The sequence below is a fragment of the Danio rerio genome, chromosome 15 (assembly GCF_049306965.1).
Source record: "Danio rerio strain Tuebingen ecotype United States chromosome 15, GRCz12tu, whole genome shotgun sequence".
Lineage (NCBI taxonomy): Eukaryota > Metazoa > Chordata > Actinopteri > Cypriniformes > Danionidae > Danio > Danio rerio.
In genome coordinates, this window is record NC_133190.1 from 37,136,366 (window position 1) to 37,157,307 (window position 20,942).

Consider the following 20,942-nt stretch of genomic DNA (forward strand, 5'->3'; position numbering starts at 1 on the left):
AATGTGTCTGGAAAAATATTCAAAGGCTTTTATTCTCACAAACCGCGCGGACGTAAATGCGTCTGACTGTTGTGATTGGCTAAAGCAGAAGTCTTACGTCAGCACGTTCTAGACGTGCACGCGCTTATTCCGGAAATATTCCTTCTGCGTTCACACAGCGCAGCTTTCCGGCAAATTGCCGGTAATGTTACAACTTCTCTTTCCGGAAAATAGCCAGAACAAATTTACCGGTAATTTCAAAAAGGACCTGTTCACACATACAGACCTTTCCGGAAAATTGCCGGCAATTTTCCGGAAAGGTCTGTATGTGTGAAAGGGGCTATTGTCTGTCACAAACAAGACAGGCGCACATCAGACTCTTATTTTTGAAATACTTTCATTTTTAATTATTTGTTTTTTTGGTTTTGTTTTATTGCTTCTAAACAAGTTAAAGGAGTTTGAATGTAGGAATTTTACATTTGACAAATGTGTTATACAAGGAACTTAAGTAGGTATATTTTTTATTTAGAAATGGTTTCAAAGAGGAAGTAGTAAAATTAGGTGTCGGATCAGATTTCAAAGGTGCCAGATCCAGATCTGGCTTGTTCCGGAACAAATTAAGCCCTGAGTTTAGAGTCACAACTCATGCTATTAACTACTGTTTTAATGCATGCCTATTATTAAGATAATACTAACAACTGTTTATTAGTAGTTATCAAGTATTATCTTTTTCAGTCTACCTAATCCAACCCAAAACCTAAACCCAACTTCTATCTTAGTAACTACTAATAAACTGCTAATTAGTTTATTAATCTAGTAGTGTTAGTTAACAGTTTGTTAATATTGTAAATTGTGACCTAAACTAAAGTGTTGCTATTTTTATTTATTGAATTATTATTATTTTATTTCTGTTAATATGAAAATATGTAATGGTAACACTTTATTTTAATATACAATTCAGATTATTAACAACCATTACCTAAGGGCTATTATTTCAATAATAAATACTAACTAGCTGCTTATTAAGTTAGTAAGATAATAACTGGCTTTTGGTAATGGCGATTTGGTGATGTAGATAAAGAGCCTACTTTATAAGTACTAAAAACCTGTTGATATCTTAACAACAGGCAGGTAATAAGCACTAGTTAATGGTGTGACTTGTGCAAAACTAAAACATTACCTATGAAATATCTATGATACCTATGAAATATTTTTTGGTTCAATCTTCTAAATAAGAAATGAAACCTGCAATAGATGTTGGTGAAAGACTATAGAGCAAAGTATCTTTTATCCATTTATGCAGCTGATTCATTCAGAAAGACAACACTGTGTGATGATTGGAGATGCACTTCTGTGGATGTAAAATTGTTATTAGCTAAGTTATTAGCTAACAGACAACATTATGTCTAAAGTAAAACAGCACATTACGTGTTATACTTTTAAAATTATGACAGAGAACATTTATTCAGGAAATATGTTAATGGAATGATTAAAAAAGGTGTCCTTTGGAGAACTTTTACAATATTTATAATTAAATAAATTAAAAGATTGTAAATGAATAATTTCAGTGTTGTTGTTATTTATATGTTTTTTGTACAAAGAATGTTTATTAAGAAACCAATATGATATTGTATATGGAGTTATAGGTTTTGCCATGAATATGCTGATGATATACTATAGCATTAAAACATAAATAACTAAAATAACTTAAATAAATAAATAAATAAATAAACAAACATGAACCTGTGACGCTTAACTCTATCATAAATATTTGAGAGAGAAAAACTCATCCATGACATTTCTTAAATATTAGAGACACATAATGCATTATACTGACAAAGTGTAAATCAGTATGTCCTGTCCTGCCACTAAAACCCATGGAAAAATTGGGTCCCTCTGAAAAAACACACAGTATTACATTTCTCACCCGAACCGTACATTCCTTTTGGTAAATTATAATAGTGTCAGTGTCAGAATGTCTCACTGGACAGCCGATCACACGACAGCAGCCAGGGGCACAGAGCCTGACAGAGACTGCGATATAATACTGAACTCTGAAACTCAATCCAGAGGGACATCTTAATAGTAGAGCAGTTCAGAGAATAACCGCAGGTCAAGAGGGACTCTCAGAAAGACTTGAACTGATTGAACTGGGTAACCCCTGTTATTACATCAGACAGTAGCCGCCATGACAAAGTATGACTGAGTTTTTGTATCTATTTTCAATTATTTGGTAACAATTTCTAAGTAAATTGTAGTTTAGATAAATTAGTTATATATGAACTAAGAAACAAAAACACTTTTTAAGCATTTTAATTGTAAAGTCAGGTTATTTTATGTCAATATAATATAATATAATATAATATAATATAATATAATATAATATAATATAATGATTACTACATTATTAGTATATGAGTAATAATGTATATACTATATACTGTATGAATTACTACTTATATTAACACATTAATAAAACTAAATGAAGACTGGGGCTCTATTTTAACGACCTATAGGTCCAAAGTCTAAAGCACATGGGGCAAAAGCATTAAGGGCATATCCGAATGCACTTTTGATATTTTAAGACGGAAAAATATGGTTTGCTTATTCTCTTAATGAGTTCTGAGTGTGTTTTGAGCATAATGTGCATTAAACCAATCATAGTCTCATCTCCCATTTCCTGTAAAAGTCAGACGCATCATGCCATGGCGTACTTGCTATTTACATGGTGTTCTTTGTAAGTGAAAAAAAGTGAACCCTTCACCAGCAAGAATACAGTAAAACAGACCATCAGATAAAGAACAACCTTCCTCCATTCAGTCTGTTTGCTTTACTCCTGTACTTTTAGGGATAGGAAATGGTGTTGTACGCATGCCACTGAAGACATCCATTAGCCTACATATTTCATTTAATTTTGTTTCAAAACTATTTTTTAATTCAGTTTTAATTTCCAGCAAACGAAAAAATGAATGGTGATGCATGGTGATGCAGATGTCTCCAAAACCCGACAGGTGGACAAATCTAAACTTGTTTTTATTAAAACAAATATAAAAATGCATATAATAAATAATACTGCTAATAATAATGACATTATACAAATGCAAACGGTCATGAATAAACTGAAAAAAGCAACATGTCAACAATACGCCTTAACAAACTTCCTTTATAGAACCAGAACACTCATGAGTCCACAAAGTGGGACAAATGGATTTGCTATTTAAACAACGAGGCACAAAATGTGAAAATTAGGGTTGCGCTGGTCTGAAAAAAGCAAGAAATCATGCCATAAACGTCTTGCGCCTTTTGCACCAAGGGTTATGTTAGGTGAAGTGTACCTAAACAAAGTGTCTTTATTTTTGAAATATCATATAATTGGCTGTAAACACAAAAGAACGCACATCTAAAACGTAAAACAGAATGTGCCCTATGTAATGTTTTTCACATTTGCTAAAATGTAGGCAGCGCCCTCTTGTGGATTTGTAATCTGAAACATCCAACAAAATGTAAAGAGTAAAGCCTGGTTTATACTTCTGCGTCAAGTGACTGGCGTAACCCACGGCGCATGAAACGCGTGTAGCTGTGCATTTATCCTTCTGTGCGCTGTCTCTGTTGGTCTGCATCAACACTTCCGAAACGCTAGTTGGGAGTGAGGTGTAAATGTTCCTCTGTGTCGAGTTCCTTCGCTGATGTTTTGCTTTTCCTGAACACTTCCTGAATGTACAAGTGGCTCAAACTCGCTCATTTTGAGGCAAGAACCGGCGGACGTGTAACAACTTTAGCTATGAGGTAAAACACAAAGCAAAACAAAACTTTCCATCCAGAGCTCCTTTACAGGACTCCACACTTGTAAACAATCGCTCCATCGGGGTCGCGCCATTCGCGCGGCTCTCGGTCCCGCCCAGACTCAATAGCGCTACCAAGCCGACCAATCACAGAGCTTGTGTTACATGTCGTTGCGACGTGTAGTTACATTTACTGAGAGGTGCACGTCAGCCGTCGACGGCCACGGCATAGGGCTATGCGTCAATGCCGTAGCATACGCGTGCATTTGACGCAGAAGTATAAATCAGCCTTAACATATTTTACATTTTGCACATAAGTATGCAAAAAAATACTTGCACTTGAATTAATGTTTAAACAATAGTTAAGTAATGTTTATATAAACAATCATTTTAGAATGCATATTTATAAGTCAAACATGATCCTATTAAGTCTTAAAATTAATTTACCTTAAAAGAAAAAATATAATTAAAAAATAATATTTTGAAGAAAAACCTAAATAGAATTTCTACATTAAATTCAGTTATAAGCTTTTTTTTTTTTAAGTTTGATGATTTTTTTTTTTAATCAAAATTAAGATATAAGACTGTAATTGATAAAAAAAAATGGTCAAAATCTCAATGGTCACCTACACTATATACTGTACTACTATTAATGCACGTTTAATTCTAAGTTAGATAACCATTTACATAATTACTCTGATTTAATACTTGGCAAAATGAAGAGCACCATATTTATGGAAAGTGTCTAGCAAGAGCCAGCAACTGACAATGACTAACTCCACACAATTAACCTAAAGTGCAGTAAATGTCAGTTTAATAATGAACGTAAAACTGCTTTTGAATGATGAATGAAACGGTACATTGGCTTATAGATTTAGGCACACTTGACAGCTGCTAATCTCCTCCATTGCCAGTTTATTCTTGGGAAAGCAGGAGCCAGAGGCCAAAGATGATTCGCTTCAGTGATTTTACAGACGTAGCACCAGCACAAACACAGATTTGTGGGATTATAATGTCCTCGCCTCAACCTTCTCATCTTCATTCACTCTCACCTCAAATGAACAGGATCTGAATGTCAACTCTTTCCCTCAAACCAAGCGGCACATCCACGCTCTTATTGAATCAGGAACTGCTCAAATAAACAAGTCAAGATACACTGAAAGAAAGTCCAGGTAACAATGGACCGTTTCCGCCATGCAGTTTGGAGGAGAAAGACATCTACAGTATAGTTTACAGTCTATTTTAAGAAACAAGAAGTTTTCATGGGGTTTTTAGATACAGACATGAAGTTAAATGTTGCATATCGGACTATTTACAATCCTGTTTAATAATTATCTGTTTCAAACATATTCTTCAAATTATTTTTTATAAAAAATATTATAGATTTTTTTTTAACTCACTGAAGCACGCACACACACACACACACACACACACACACACACACACACACACACACACACACACACACACACACACACACACACACACACACACACACACACACATTTTGTTTTATTCTTTTTTTTAATAATTTGCACAACCACAAATTATTATTATGATGAAATTATTATTTTGTTTTGCTTTACTTTTTCATGGTTTAGAATAGATTAATTTAACACTTGTATTGGAATACAAAAAAAATCTATTTTAATTAATTAATTGATTTATTTGCTTATTTATTTTTTATTATTATCATTATTTTAATAGTATCACAAGTATTTGAATACAAATAGATTATTATATTTCACTGTATTTCTTGTTTTCATGGTTTGGGTGGATTTTTGTCTTAAAGTATCTGAATATCCAAATAATACTAATTATTAATTATATTTTAAAAAAATGTTTATTTATTTTCAGAGTTTGAAATAATTTGGATAGTTTCTGTGCATAATTTTTTTTATTTCTATATTTAGGGTTTGGGATGCAATTTTTGCACAACAGCAAACTATTATTATTATGAAAAAGTTTTGTTTTGCTTTTTTTTTAAACATGGTTTAGGATAGATTTGTTTAACACAAGTATTAGAATACAAAAAGTCTATTTTAAATAATGAATTAATGAATTAATTAATTATTGTTGCTGTTATTATTATTATTATTGTTGTTATTATTATTATCATCATCATCATTCTTTTATTAATAAAATCACTAAGTATATGAATACAAAACGATTATTCTATTTTACTGTATTTCTTGTTTTCAGGATTTCGGGTGGATTACGGTCTTTATGTGAATATGCAAATACTATTGATTCATTTAAAAAAAAAAGTTGTTTATTTATTTTCAGAGCTTGAACAATTGAGTTAGTATCTGTATTTTAAAAGTTTTTTATTTATATTTCTATATTATATGAATATGAAATTTTTGCACAACAGCTAAATTATTATTATGAAAAAGTGTTTTTCATTCATTTATATATTTATTTTTCTTTCCAGCTTAGTCCCTTATTTATCAGAAACCACCACAGCAGAATGAACCGCAAATTATTCCAGCATATTTTAAACAGTGGATGCCCTTCCTGCCACAACCCAGTACTGGAAAACACCCATACACTCACACACACTTATACACTACAGCCAATTTAGTTCATCCAATTCATCTATAGCGCATGTCTTTGAACTGTGGGAGAAACCGGAGAATCCAGAGGAAACGCACATGAACACGGGAAGAACATGCTAACTCCACACAGAAATGAGTACTGATCCAGCCGGGACTTGAACCAGCAATTTTCTTGCTGTGAGGCGACAGTGCTAACCATGCACCCAGAGTGCCGCCCAAAAGGTGGGGTTTTTTCATGGGTTAGGATAACACCGGTATCAGAATACAAAAAGTCTATTTTAATAAATTAATTAATTTACATGTTTTTTTATTAGTTTATTAATTATTATTATTAACATTATTTTATTAATAGTATCACTAAGCATTTAAAAAACATACTCCATTTTACCATTTTATTTTTATTTTTTTGGTCTGGGCTGGATTTTGGTGTCAGTAATTATCTGAAAATCCAAATACTACTAATTAAAACATTATTATTCATTCATTTATTTTCTTTTCGGCTTGGTGTCTTTATTAATCAGGGGTCGCCACAGCAGAATGAACCGCCAACTTATTCAGTGGGAAACACCCATATACTCTCATTCACACACACATACACTATGGACAATTTAGCTTACCCAATTTACCTGTATGTCTTTGGACTTTGGGGGAAACCTGAGCTCCCGGAGGAAACCCACGCCAACACAAGAAGAACATGCAAACTCCCCACAGAAATGCCAACTGACCCAGCCGAGGCTCAAACCAGCAACTTTCTAGCTGTGAGGCAATATTGCTACCCACTGTGCCATCGCACACCATACTTTATTATATTATATTATACAATAGTATATTATATTATATTATATTATATTATATTATATTATATTATATTATATTATATTATATTATATTATATTATATTATATTATATTATATTATTTAAAATAATTTAAATCTGTCAATATCTGATTATCAAAAGCGTTTTTATTATTTGATTTATTTATTTATGATTTGGTTGAATTGAACTGTATTGTTTTGTTAACTTTCTTTTAAATATATATATATATATATATATATATATATATATATATATATATATATATATATATATATATATATATATATATTAGTTCTCAATGAATCTCACCTTATATGAACAGGATGATCATGTCATTATCTCTTCCTCTCAAACCGAGCGGCACATCCACGCTCTTATTGAATCAGGATCTGCTCAAATAAACAAGTCAAGGTACACTGAAAGAAAATCCAAGAAATAATAATGAACCCTTTCCGTCGTGTGGTTTACAAGGAGAAAGCAGCATCTCAAAGAGGTTTCCTCATGAACTTTCTTTCTGAATCCCCCCCTTTTTTGTTTTGCCTAGAGCCTAAACCTACCACATTTACAGGAAAGAGGCGAAGAAAATACAGGAAGCTTTTGTTCCCATACCTGTGAACGCAGCTCTTTTTCAACAAGTCTGAGGGAGCGATTTCTGTGTTTGTACTCGACCTGGCGACAGATTTGTTCCTAAACAATGACAGACCACAATGCGTTCTTACACTGACAGATCCGCTAAGACACTGAAATATGTCAAGGCCCTCATATAGAAACCAAACATCCGTTGGTAACAACAAAAACCTCTCATTAGGCTTGTGACACGGGAGCAAGAGATCAGCTTGGGTCATGTATGTTATTTCCTTACACCATTTAGGATTCGACATCCACGTTTCTCATTTCTAGCACCCGCACCTCATCCTGTTGCATTAGGAACAAGCGTTATCAGGTAAATATTTCACCTCGGACAAAAAAAAGGATGGTAGGCATTTGTTACTGAGCTGTCCAAACAAGAATTTCCATAGACTAAACATTCATTTGCTGAGGAGTACAGGTGAGAGTGTGAAGCTGGAGTCATTTGGTTAACTAAAGGAAAACAAGGCACTCTGTGATTGAGGATTTCTTGTACCGTTTATACATATACTACATAAATACCCCTATGCTTCTGTACAGGTACACCTCCCTCTGTATGTACTAATAACAAAAAAAAACGCATGCTGTGCACTATGGCCGGATGATGTAGTACAGATGAAGATTTTAAGGTAGATGTAGATGAAGATTTTAAGGTACAAGACGTAAAAACTAATAAAACAAAATAATAATAAAATAATATAAAATATTTAAAATTAAAATTAAAAAATAAATTAAATTAAAAATAAAATAAAATAAAATTTAGGACTATTTTATATTTGAATATCAAAATACCATTTTTTTATTTATTTTTAGGGTTTGAAGGAATGTATTTAGTGTTTGTAAGTATAAGAATATCAAAGTACTATTTTTATTTTTAATTATCTATTTAGGGTTTGAGATTTTTAATTTTAATTTAGTTTTAAAATAAAGTATCACAACTGTCTAAACATTCATAATACATTGTTTCTTGAGTAACAGATCAGCATACTGTGTTGTTGAAAATTCAGCACTGAATAAAAATATAAATGACACTTTTAAACACATAACAACCGAAAAAAAAAAAGATTCTTACGAATAGCAAAACTATTTCATAGTATTGCTGCACTTTTGTCCTTGGTTGGATTTTTAAATATTTAACATATTTCTATTTAAGATTTTGAAGTGACTCAAAGTGTGCAACGATCAAAAAAATAACATTGGGATTTGCATTTTTGACATCTGCTCACACAACATCCACAAGTGATCCGCTATAATCTGAATTCCAGGTTTCAAATTTGTCTTCAAATCTCACATGATCTATGTGGTCAGAAAGCCCCTATGCTCTGTATATTTTACGTATCATGCACGGTTAATGGTCTCCAATGCAAGACAAATAAGCAGGCTCCATCAAAAGTTTGCGTTCATGAAGCGGCGGACTTACCACCACTTCAAACACCTTAACCCTACAAAGCTCATGCTAAAACCCTGAAAAACCCGCTCGCTCAAAACAAGATTACCACGCAGAGGACATTCAATACCTGACGGTGGGTGGTCGTCTCCAAATCTAAAGAAAGTGTTCTGCTGTAGACGGACCGCGTGGGGTAAAACACCAAACATGCCGCTGCTGAAATTCTCCAAATGAATGTTTACAAACTGGTTTTTTGAGAATCAGTCTGTAATTTTGTTCTGATTAGTTTGTGAATGTTCTTGAATGGTATGCTGTGTCTCTGTGTGTGCGTCTGCATGATCTCGAGTGGGGCAGAAGGTATCAGTGGCTTGTGTAATCTGCCCAATCAGCTCTAAATAAACAGATTTAGAGGGTAACAGTGTACAAGCACACATCTGGTGCTCTTGAGGCATTACATAGGACACGTACACACTGCTGCTAGATGGGATTTTAGAATAACTTTTAGCTAGGTATGCATTTTCGACTGCTGAAAAGATGCCATTTTATTCATCTGAATTTGCATATACTATATCTCTATTTCTATTTATAAAGACAATAGGTGAACAAATTCGTATTTTAATAAATATAACCGCTTAATAAATTGATTGTGTGTAAATGTAACAAAATATATTGTCTACAGTACATTCAGTGAGAAATGGATAAAACATTCATTTTCAAAATTCATTTGTGCTGTAGACTGTATTGTAATATCTATATCTCTATAGTATAAATTCTTCCATCTATAATACCTATTTACTGTATATTATCTATCTATCTATCTATCTATCTATCTATCCATCTATAGTATTTATCATATCTATCTATTCTATGATCTATTCATCCATCTATATATACTCACTGGCCATTTTATAAGGTACACCTTACTTATACCGGGTTGGTCAACCTTTTGTCTTCAGAACTGCCTTAATCCTTGAGTCAACAAGGTACTGGAAAACTCCTCAGAGATTTTGTCCATACTGTCATGATAGCATCACGCAGTTGCTGCAGATTTGTCGGCTGCACGTCCATGATGCGAATCTCCCGTTCCACCACATCCAAAAGGTGCTCTATTGAATAGAGTTCTAGTGACTGTGGAGGCCATTTAAGTACAGTGAACTCATAGTCATATTCAAAAAGCCAGTCTGAGATGATTCGTGCTTTATGACAAGGCGCATTATCCTGCTGGAAGTAGCCATCAGAAGAAAGGTACACTGTGGTCATATAGGGATGGACATGGTCAGCAACAATACTCAGGTAGGCTGTGGCATTGACACGATGCTCATTTGGTACTAATGGGCCCAGAGTGTGGCAAGAAAATATCCCCCACACCATTACAACACAAACATCAGCCTGAATCAGGATGTATCCATGCTTTCATGTTGTTGACACCAGGTTCTGACCCTACCATCCGAATGGTGCAGCAAATATTGTGACTCATCAGACCAGGCAACATTTTTCCAATATTCTACTGTCCAATTTTAGTGAGCCTGTACCAATCGTAGCCTCAATTTTCTGTTCTTAGCTGACAGGGGTGGCACCTGGTGTGGCCTTTTGTTGCTGTAGCCCATCCGCCTCAAGGTCGGACAAGTTGTGCATTCAAAGATGCTCTTCAGCACATCTCGGTTGCAACGAGTGGTTATTTGAGTTACTGTTGCCTTTCTATCAGCTCAAAGCACTCCGGCCATTCTCTTCTGACCTCTGGTATCAACAAGGCATTTGTGCCCACAGAACTGCCGCTTAATGGATATTTTCTGTTTTTTGAACCATTATCTGCAAACCCTAGAGATGGTTGTGTGTAAAAATCCCAGTAGATCAGCAGTTTCTGAAATACTCAGACCAGCCCGTCTGGCACCACCAACCACGCCACGCTCAAAGTCACCTAAATCACCTTTCTTCCCCATTCTGATGCTCAGTTTGAACTGCAGCAGATCATATTGACCATGTCTACATGCTTAAATGCATTGAGTTTCTGCCATGTGATTGGCTGATTAGAAATTTGTGTTAACAAGCAGTTGAACAGGTGTACCTAATAAAGTGACTGGTAAGTATACATAGTGTAAAAACAAAATTCACTTTAAACAGGATTACAAAGAAACATATTGTACTTGTCATATTCAAATCTAAGTGAGTTCAAACCTAAGTGAATTTATTCAAAGAACAGCTGAAATTGCCAGCATGTGTAAAATGTGTACAAAGGACATCTGTATCACTTATAATACAATTAAATGTGATCATAATATTGATAGCAATAATGCTGTAGGGTTTCATATCCTTTATTTGTTGCATAATTAGTTATCTTTAGATATAAAAAAATACAGAACATAAGCTGCACCATCCCGGACCTTTCAGTTTAACACTGCGATACAATATCAAAGCAGAAGCACTCTGGCCTGGGGTTCTCAGCAGGTATCTTTGGAGCCCAGGCTTAAACAAAATACAGATTTATATATTTTTTTCTTTTCTTTTCCTTTTTTTCCCTTTTCTACTTGTAATGCATGCCAGCCGTAATGAGGAAAACATAAAAACAATTAGACATGGAGTGAAGGGGAATATTTTGAGAATGAGAAATGCCTCCTGGAAGGTAAACCCAACACTAAATGGAGGGTATAGCCAAATGCATTCACTCTGTCAAATGTTGACAAGCATTGAAAAGAGATGTTGAGGTACAATCCACTCCAACATCATTTTAACAGGGGTAATTTTAGAATGATTACAGGACCTGATGCCTTTTGCTGTCTTGCAATCATTTATTTACTGGTGTATATGCCCAAAGCATCATTAATCTTCTGAAAATATGACTGTCTGTTCAAAGACTGTGCTAAAAACATATTTTAAAATGCTAAAATTCTGCTAAGATTGCATTGTAAAACTCAAGATGAACCAAAAATTGTGCTCAAGCAGGTGTCTGGTTTCAAAAACGGGTGGATCTGGGCAGGTAAGAGAGTTTCTTTCTCTTTTGTAAGGAGCAGCTAATCTTCTCTCGGCTTTGGATTCCTCAGCTGGATGCTTTGAGGAGAAGGAAGTGAGGGAGGGTGAGCTGCTGTGCTCACAGGAGGGATTAGACCAGCCATATATCATTATGACAGGCCTTTTCAGCACATGACAGGCCACTCAGCCTGTGTGCGAAAGAGATCCTGTGACACTTCCTGTCACTCACTGGACACTCACTGAAAGAGCCAGAGATGACCTTTATCACACCGCCAGATCACCTTACTGACACCAGCACACAAAGAGTGAGTGAGCATCTATCTATCTATCTATCTATCTATCTATCTATCTATCTATCTATCTATCTATCTATCTATCTATCTATCTATCTATCTATCTATCTATCTATCTATCTATCTATCTATCTATCTATCTATCTATCTATCCATCCATCCATCCATCCATCCATCCATCCATCCATCCATCCATCCATCTAGTTTGTCATGTCCATCCATCTATAAATCTACCATTTAATAATTAATCCATTTATTAATTTATCGATCTATCCATTCATCTAATTAACAATCAATAAAAGTATCTAATAATCCATCCATCTATCTACCAATCAATCAATCAATCAATCAATCAATCAATCAATCAATCAATCAATCAATCAATCAATCAATCAATCAATCAATCAATCAATCAATCAATTTATCAATGCATCTATCTATCCATCCTGCCCACCCATCTATAGATTTCTCCAGCTATTTATTAATCAATCAATCAAATCTATCAATCTATTCTGGCCATTCCTCTATTGATCAATCAATCAATCAATCAATCAATCAATCAATCAATCAATGTATCAAAGTATCAATCAATCAATCAATCCATCTGTTTATCAGTCCATCTGACCATCCATCTATCCATCCATCCATCTATTTATCTGTCTGTCTGTCTGTCTATCTATCTATTTTGTCTGTTCTGTCCTGTCCTGTCATGTTTTGTCCTGTCAGGTCCTATCCTGTCCCCATCCATCCATCCATCTACCCATTCACTTTACTCCTCTCTTTACTCCTCTCATTACTTCATAAGCTGCTGTGTGGCTGTTAGCGTCATGCTTCCCTCAGTCTGGATTTAATCATGGAACCTTTGTATATTACAAACATACATGGAATGACTGAAAGAAATTATTTGTTTAACGAGGCCTGTCGTTGTTTACACACAATGAATCACGCAAACATCTCATCACTGTCTACGTGGAGGGTGATTAGCATGAAGTACTCGGAGGTCCACGAGAAGGGGGTTTCAGTCTTAACTTTACTGAAATGCGTTGAAAGACTGAAGTCAAATCCTATCCTTAAAGTAATCTATCGCTAATCAAACAGAATGCAACTAAGGTATGTTATATGCTTAAAGCTGAAAGAGAAAGAAAAAAGTTCCGGACAAAAAGCTAATGAAGACTGAATGTGTATTTATGAGAAAATGTTTACTGATCCTTATCAAATGCCAATGTTCTCAAAACAATAAACCCACCACACAAGTTTAGCGGTTCACATGTACAAACATCTGGCAAAGAAAAACAAACCCGAAGATTCCAATCAAGCAATCCTGAAAGACTACAGCAACAAATTCTTAAATTACCTTTAGTAAGACCATCTTTAGTACATACAAAAGAAATGACCTTTTCTGCTGAAGTCAACAGATTTTACTATCAGACCAATACAATTTTTAAGTAAACAAACGATGCTACTAATACTTTGTATATTTTTGAATATCTTTCCTTCCTGTAATTCAGCTCTGAATCAGCGAAAACAGACATTTTGACATTCCTCTACAAAATTAACTTACTTATTGTGCTACACACAATAAGAAAAAAAAAAAGTCAGATATTATGCTTTGAAAATGGGAGTCTCTGTTTTGGTTCTTTTAACTCACTCAATGCCAGTTTAGCCAAATTATATTTTAACACCCTGGCTTGTCTGATAAAAAAACATCGTATTTCATTCATTCAGTCAGGAAGACTCTCATAGCACGCATTTGAAACCAAAATGCATGTTGTCTGCAAAGTAGCAAATCCTGCAAGAACACTTTTTTTTGCGAATCAAGATGACTTTATTAATGTTATTTGAGTCATTGTAGAAATGTATGGATGCAGTCGTCCAAGCTCATAGAAATCATACACAATAATAATTTCTTTTTCCACAGCACCATGGCTTTATATTCTATACTGGACATTATTTCTGTTAAGTGGCAAGACTTTTGTCTAAGCAAAGTCAGACCTTACAGTCCTAATTAAAATCAAGGCATGATCATATTTTATTGTGGTAAAATAAAAGTGATCTAGAGACCTTTGCCTTTCATATAAGATAGCTGCTGACAACCCCTTTGCCTTTCATAAGCCATTTTAGATACCAAACGATCAACTAGAAGTCAAGTTATTATTTGTAGTTCCTAAAACTTAATAATAACAACAAGACAATAAACAACAATAAGATAAACAACAAGACTTGTCAGGTAGTGTATTGGTACATTCCAGCCCTGACATCCATCGACATCCTGTCAGTTGTGTGACTGTCAGTCAATGAAATGAATGAGAAGTGTTGTACACTGAATCCTCTACCTACAAAATTTTTAGTGACCAATTAGTTCTCCAATTAAGCATTTTTTTTTTTTTTTTTTTGCTGTAAACAATTAAAATAGATCAATACAAAACTCCTAGTTCAAGTATACTGACCTTAATCTACACAATGGCTCAAGACTTCTAGTCTCATCTCATTTACTTCAATTGGTTTTTAGACATAAAAACAGCTTTTTATGCTGTTTGATGTTGAAAACTGGTATTTTATAAATTATATTATTTTTATTTTGATGTAATAGTCATAAACACACTTGTTTGTAGAGAAAGTAGCTTGACCATTTAATCCTGTTAGTAATTCCTAGTCATTTCTCCAATAAAAACCTCAATCAGAAGTCCTAAAGCAATCACAGAAAAGAGCTAACCCATTCAACACTGGGTTTTGGGACCCAACCTAACTAAACTTATGGTAGTAGTAGGTGTTTTTTTTTTTTTTTATCCATACCTTTAAGAAACCGAACTTTATGTGAAATGAACAACAGTAGTGCGTTCACAACAGCCATGAAAACGTTTAAGCAGACTGCCTTTAACTTCAACTTTATGATCAATTTATGCAGAAATCTGAACATTTTCATAACGCATCAAGTTATTCCATCTTCGCAGATCAAGCAAACTTAAATTGCTTGTGATATAAACCTTTCAAAGTTTCCCAACGGTGATCATCGAAACCTGATTTTGACTGCACGAATGATGCCAGTGGAATAAATTCGGCGTTGTATTAGGCAATGGAAAGTCTATATATTTAACCGTTGGCTCATCCAAAAACCCTCAGGCGTGACTAGCAGCAGAAAATGTCTGAGGGCTTCACCGTAGTCTCCAAAACGATCTGGATAGAACACTGAATTAAGAGGCACAGGCTCTAATTGAAAAAACCTTATATCACGTATTGAAGGTATTTGGACGGGTCAGAACGCACATAGCGAGTGAGTCTTGGCAGTCACCCTGTGAAGCATGAATAAGCGCATCTGGGAGGAATTATCCTCATTATTACAAGACCTATGAGTGTGATTTATGTATGGTCTTTATCTGCACTTCGACTATCTCAAAAAGAAGCATTTTATCACGACGAACACATATTACAGTCCCTCCCTCTGCTGTCTGAGTGTTTTTAATGGGGGCCGCAGCCAGAGAGGGCAAATTTACACATCGCTCTTGTTGACATAAAGCTATGCCGGCACTAATAACAGTCCAGAAAGATATAACTGAATTATAAATTAACCCATAATGACCAATGTGTAATGAGGGTTTTTAATTCACTCTCAAAAGGACACGTTTTGGGTTGTTTGGATACAGCCATAATTTCGACTAATATTCCCTTTAGCTAATATAATGATATCTCATTAAGAAAATTACCTTTGAGTGATCGATCTTAATTCCATAGAGCAGAACGTTTCGCTGTTTGACTTCTGAGGCCAGAGCCATGAACTCGTCTGTTTCTTGGCTGTCAGCCGACTGCTTTGTCATGCTCAGCTGTACCTGTCAACAAAAGGAATACAATTTTAAAAAATATCCTCATCTATTGCTGGGGGAGGTTTGTGGATTCAAGAAACTGCAGAGGGGATGGTAGTTGATATAAGACTTAATTGAATAACCTTAATAAAATAATAACAAAACAATACAAGACATTAAATGGAAATCTATCATTAAATGAATTGTTAAAATATGATAATAAATATAGAAAAATTATATATTTTTTTCTATTTTAACGATCTAGGTGCAAAGTCTAAAGCGCATGCCGCAAAAGCATTAAGGGCATGTCCGAATCCACTTTAGCTTTTTTAAGGAAGGAGAACTACGGTTTGCACCCTGGTGCATGGTCTAACAGGGTTGTGTTTATTCTCTTAATGAGTTATGGGTGTGTCTTGAGCATAATGTACATTAAACCAATCTCATCTCTCATTCCCTTTAAGAGTCAGTTGCGTTGTGCCATGGCACATTTACTATTTACATGGTGGACTTTGTAAGTGGAAAAACTGAATGCTTCACTAGCGAGAAAACAGTTAAACAGACCATCTGCAGCACAAGGATAAAGACTGAGCCTCCTCCATTCGGCCTCTTTACTTTTACTCTTTACTCCTTTACTTTTGTGGATAAGGAAAAAGTGTTGTACGCACTCCACTGAAGACATCCAGTAGTCTACATATTTAATTTTGTGTTAAGCACAAAGACTTGTTTCAAAACCATTTCTAAATTCAGTTATAATTTCCAGCAAACAAATAAATGAACAATAATAACAAAGTGGGGTCTAAAAATACAGAGTTACTTTATACCCAATCACATGTCCTAATCTTATGCCCCATATAGTAATCTCCAAAACCGACAGGTGGACAAATCTAAACTTGTTTTTATTAGATCAAATATAAATATGCATTTAAAAATTATACTGCTAATAATAATAACATTATACAAATGCAAATTGTCATGAATAATCTGAAAAACAAACATTAAAAAGGCATAGAGGTATAGTGGTTTTTATATTTATGTAAAAAATAATACATTTTTTAGCATTTTAATCCTTTATTTTTTCATTTAGTATGTTAAGATATTTGTATTGCTGCACATCCTTTCTGTATTAAACAATGTTTTGGTGTTTGAACCCACATAGGAGCATAACTAATGCGATCTGCGCTACACTTTCAGTTGGTTAATGAATATTCCTTTCCTTAAAAAAGCAACGTGCCCACAATATGCCTTAACACACCTCCTTTATAGACCTGCACACCCATAAGCCCACAAAGTGGAGCAAATGGATTTGCTATTTAAACAACGTGGCGCAAAACATAAAAAATAGAGTTGCGATGATTTGAAAATAGCAACAAATCACGCCAATCATGTCTTGCACCTTATTGTGCCGGGTGTATGATGGAGCCCTTACTGTTTAATATTTGATGTCATGCAACAAAATTTCAACAAATACAAAATTACATTTTTAATCAAACATAAATACATTTTGTATATTAACCATGAATGTTGTGTATCCATTAACTGACATGAAAGAAACATAAACATGCTGATCCAATTATAATGATCATTATGATGAACATTACTGAAATGTTACATAAAAATATCTACAGATGAAGTCAGAATTATTAGCCTCCCTGAATTATAAGCCCACCTGTTTAATTTTTCCCCCAATTTCTGTTTAACGTAGAGGAAATTTAATTAACACATTTCTAAACATAATAGTTTTAATAACTAATTTCTCTAATAACTGATTTATTTATCTTTGCCATGATGACAGTAAATAATATTTAACTAGATATTTTTAAGACACTTTTGTACAGCTTAAAGTGACATTTAAAGGCTTTACTAAGGTAATTAGGTTAACTAGGCAGGTGAGCGTAATTAGGCAAATTATTGTATAATGATGGTTTGTTCTAGAGACTATCGAAAAAATATATATGACTTAAAGGAGCTAATAATTTTGACCTTTAATTTTTTTATTATTTTTAAAACCTGATTTTATTCTAGATGAAATAAAACAAAAAAAAGACTTTCTCCAGAAGAAAAAAATATTATCAGACATACTGTGAAAATGTCCTTGCTCTGTTAAACATCATTTGAGAAACATTTATAAAAAATAAAAAAAAAATCAAAGGAGGGCTGTTAATTCTGACTTCAACTATACTTAGTGTGAGAAAGAGAGAGAGTGAATACCCTGATTAATAGTCATTAACAAATATATAAAAAACTTCCCACCATTTATTAACTCCAACCATCCATACAGCAATTAATAATCCCATAAAAACCTATCACTTGTTTAAACTAAATATGACCTATTCTTACAAAAACACCTAATATATCTTCGGAACAAGCCCATTAATTTTAAGATTAGCCAACGGTCCTCTTTTTAACGAACATTCTGTGTATTTGTACAGGTTGTGCTCCCATGCAGAACAGCAAAGAAACTCTCAGCGAAAAGTTTCCATTGCAACTGACCCAACATTCACCGATCCGTTAAATGAATGCAATTTCTTTTTCCGTTCGCTTACATCACCGCTTCAGGAAGATGTGGCCTGTATGCAAACACACCAAATAAAACAGGCCATGCTCATTTTTGCAAACTGCTTGAAGAAAAACATATTTCTAGCAGAGGTCATACCCGAGTAGAACACATGTGTAATGCTGTTTGTTTTCTCTGATTCAAACTGACTGTTTTTTTTCAGGCAGTCAGTGGCAGAATGCTGGGGGCATATTACAGAAAGTTTACTGTAGGTCTTAACTTAAGATCCGATAAATTAAATTAGGATTTTTAGCAAGAAGCAAATCTTACCTTGATTCAGGATTTTTATCCTATCTTACAAAATTGTATCTTATCTCAAGTAAGGAAATCTTAAATGATTGTGTCACTAAGTGTCAATCCACTCTTAGGTATGTTACCAAACAACCAACACTATGCAAGTTGCTAAACTAAACAACATGAATAAACAAAAATGGCAAAAAACGAAATCTTTAATGTCTGGAATACTGGAATACTTGAGAATTAATCTGAAACAGAATGTGTATCTGTCTGTACCACTGTCAAAAGAATGATTCAAAAGGTCAAAGAAATCTCTAAGAATCACAATTGAAGAACTGCAGAAGTTAGTCAAGTCTTGGGTTCAGAAAGTATCTAAAGCTGATTTTCTATAGTATTCTGCAGTTTGACTCGATTTAGTTTGCATTTCCACTGCAGTTTAGTAGCGCTTAAAGGGTCAGGGATTATTGCTATAATTCAAATCTAATGCTGTGACATTACCATAAACAACAAACAAACAAGCAACATAAACCAATGGATGCTACCAATGGAACAGTTTTTAAGCAGTGGCTACTGCTGACTATCCGGCACCAAAACTCTGGAACAGCCTTCCTAGCACAGTTTGAGAAGCAGACACACTCTGTCAGTTTAAAACTAGATTAAAGACGCATCTCTTTGCATTAGCATACACATAAAACACAAATGCTGTTGAAATCCAAATCCTCTAAAAGATTGTTAGTCTGCATTATTTAGGGCAAGCGGAGCCGGGAACACTTCCCAAAAGACATTATAATTTAAACGGCATCTGCGCTTATGTTAATTTTTATTATTCCCGAGGTTTCCATAATCCTGGACCAGGCCGTATCCTGAGCAGCTGCTGTGGTGATCATAAAGGAGTAAAGAGCATGAGACTGATCCCTGTAAGACCCCAGTGACAGATGAGTCCTTGCATTAATCCTGAAGGGACAGCCTGTACACCAGCCGGTGACCACTCCCATCTGCAGCTTCTTCTTGATGGACGACCAGCACTCTTCAGTCTCCGGCGCCTAGACTGCAGCTCTGCACAAGTTGCTTGGCCATAGGAGAAATGGTCGTGTTTAACTGAGCCTGGTTTCTCCCGAGGTTTTTTAAAGGGCACATAGTTTACCCCTTTTTTATGATTTAATATTAGTATTAAGGTTCTTCCGAGTGTGCCAGTTTAGGTTCAGTTCAACACACAGTTCAGATGTTTTTATTATAATGTGTTCAAAAGTGTTATTTTGTAGCTTCACATGAAAATTCACATGAAAACACTCCTGTTGAGGCAAAGTCGCTCGCACTTTACAGCTGCACCTAGTTAAGATCACACTCACAGGAAGCTTCTGTGACCTCGAGAAATGCAAATGGCTGAAGTTTAAGGTAGACGCAATGAAAAGTACACGTTTGCAAACCTACCGAATGCTGATCTTGTGTTGAGCCCAATGAGCCTTACATCTAAAAATAGAGCAAGAGTGTTCCTCTAGTGACACCGCTTTGACTCACACGCTGAAAATGGCGGACGTGAAACGACAAACTAAGGATATGGTGACACGCGCCTGTCAATCAATATTGGTGGGCGGGGGGACCGCACTCCTACGTAAAGTTGCGGTCGATCTAAAAACTGTTCCAATTGGTCCACCGTTTTTATGTTTGTAAATTGAAAAAAAAGGACTGGGTGTGTTCATATCACCCTAATATGACGGTCTATACACTATATTTATACACATGTCTGTCCAGACAACTTAAAAAGTATATTTTTCACCGTAGGTTCCCTTTAAAACCTTCACTTTCGTCAAAAGTTTTTCCTCACTGCTGTTGCCACTGGCTTGCATGGTTCGGGGCTTGTGGAGCTGCGCATCAATGGATTTGCTCTTCAATGTTGAACTCTCAGCAGTGAATATTAAACCACACTAAACTGAACTAAACTGA

General features: G+C 34.7%; 1 protein-coding gene across 9 annotated transcripts in view; it reads right to left on the reverse strand.

Annotated features, from left to right (window-relative positions):
- crppa (CDP-L-ribitol pyrophosphorylase A) overlaps positions 1–20,942 on the reverse strand; it is a 74,094-nt gene that overhangs the window by 13,478 nt on the left and 39,674 nt on the right. For all 9 annotated transcript variants that reach the window (XR_012390598.1, XR_012390595.1, XR_012390597.1 and 6 more), the window contains 1 exon segment: positions 16,112–16,234. Coding sequence is in view for 4 of the 9 variants with exons in the window: in XM_073923353.1 (XP_073779454.1) it covers positions 16,112–16,234 (123 nt within the window). In the remaining 5 variants the exon portion in view is untranslated.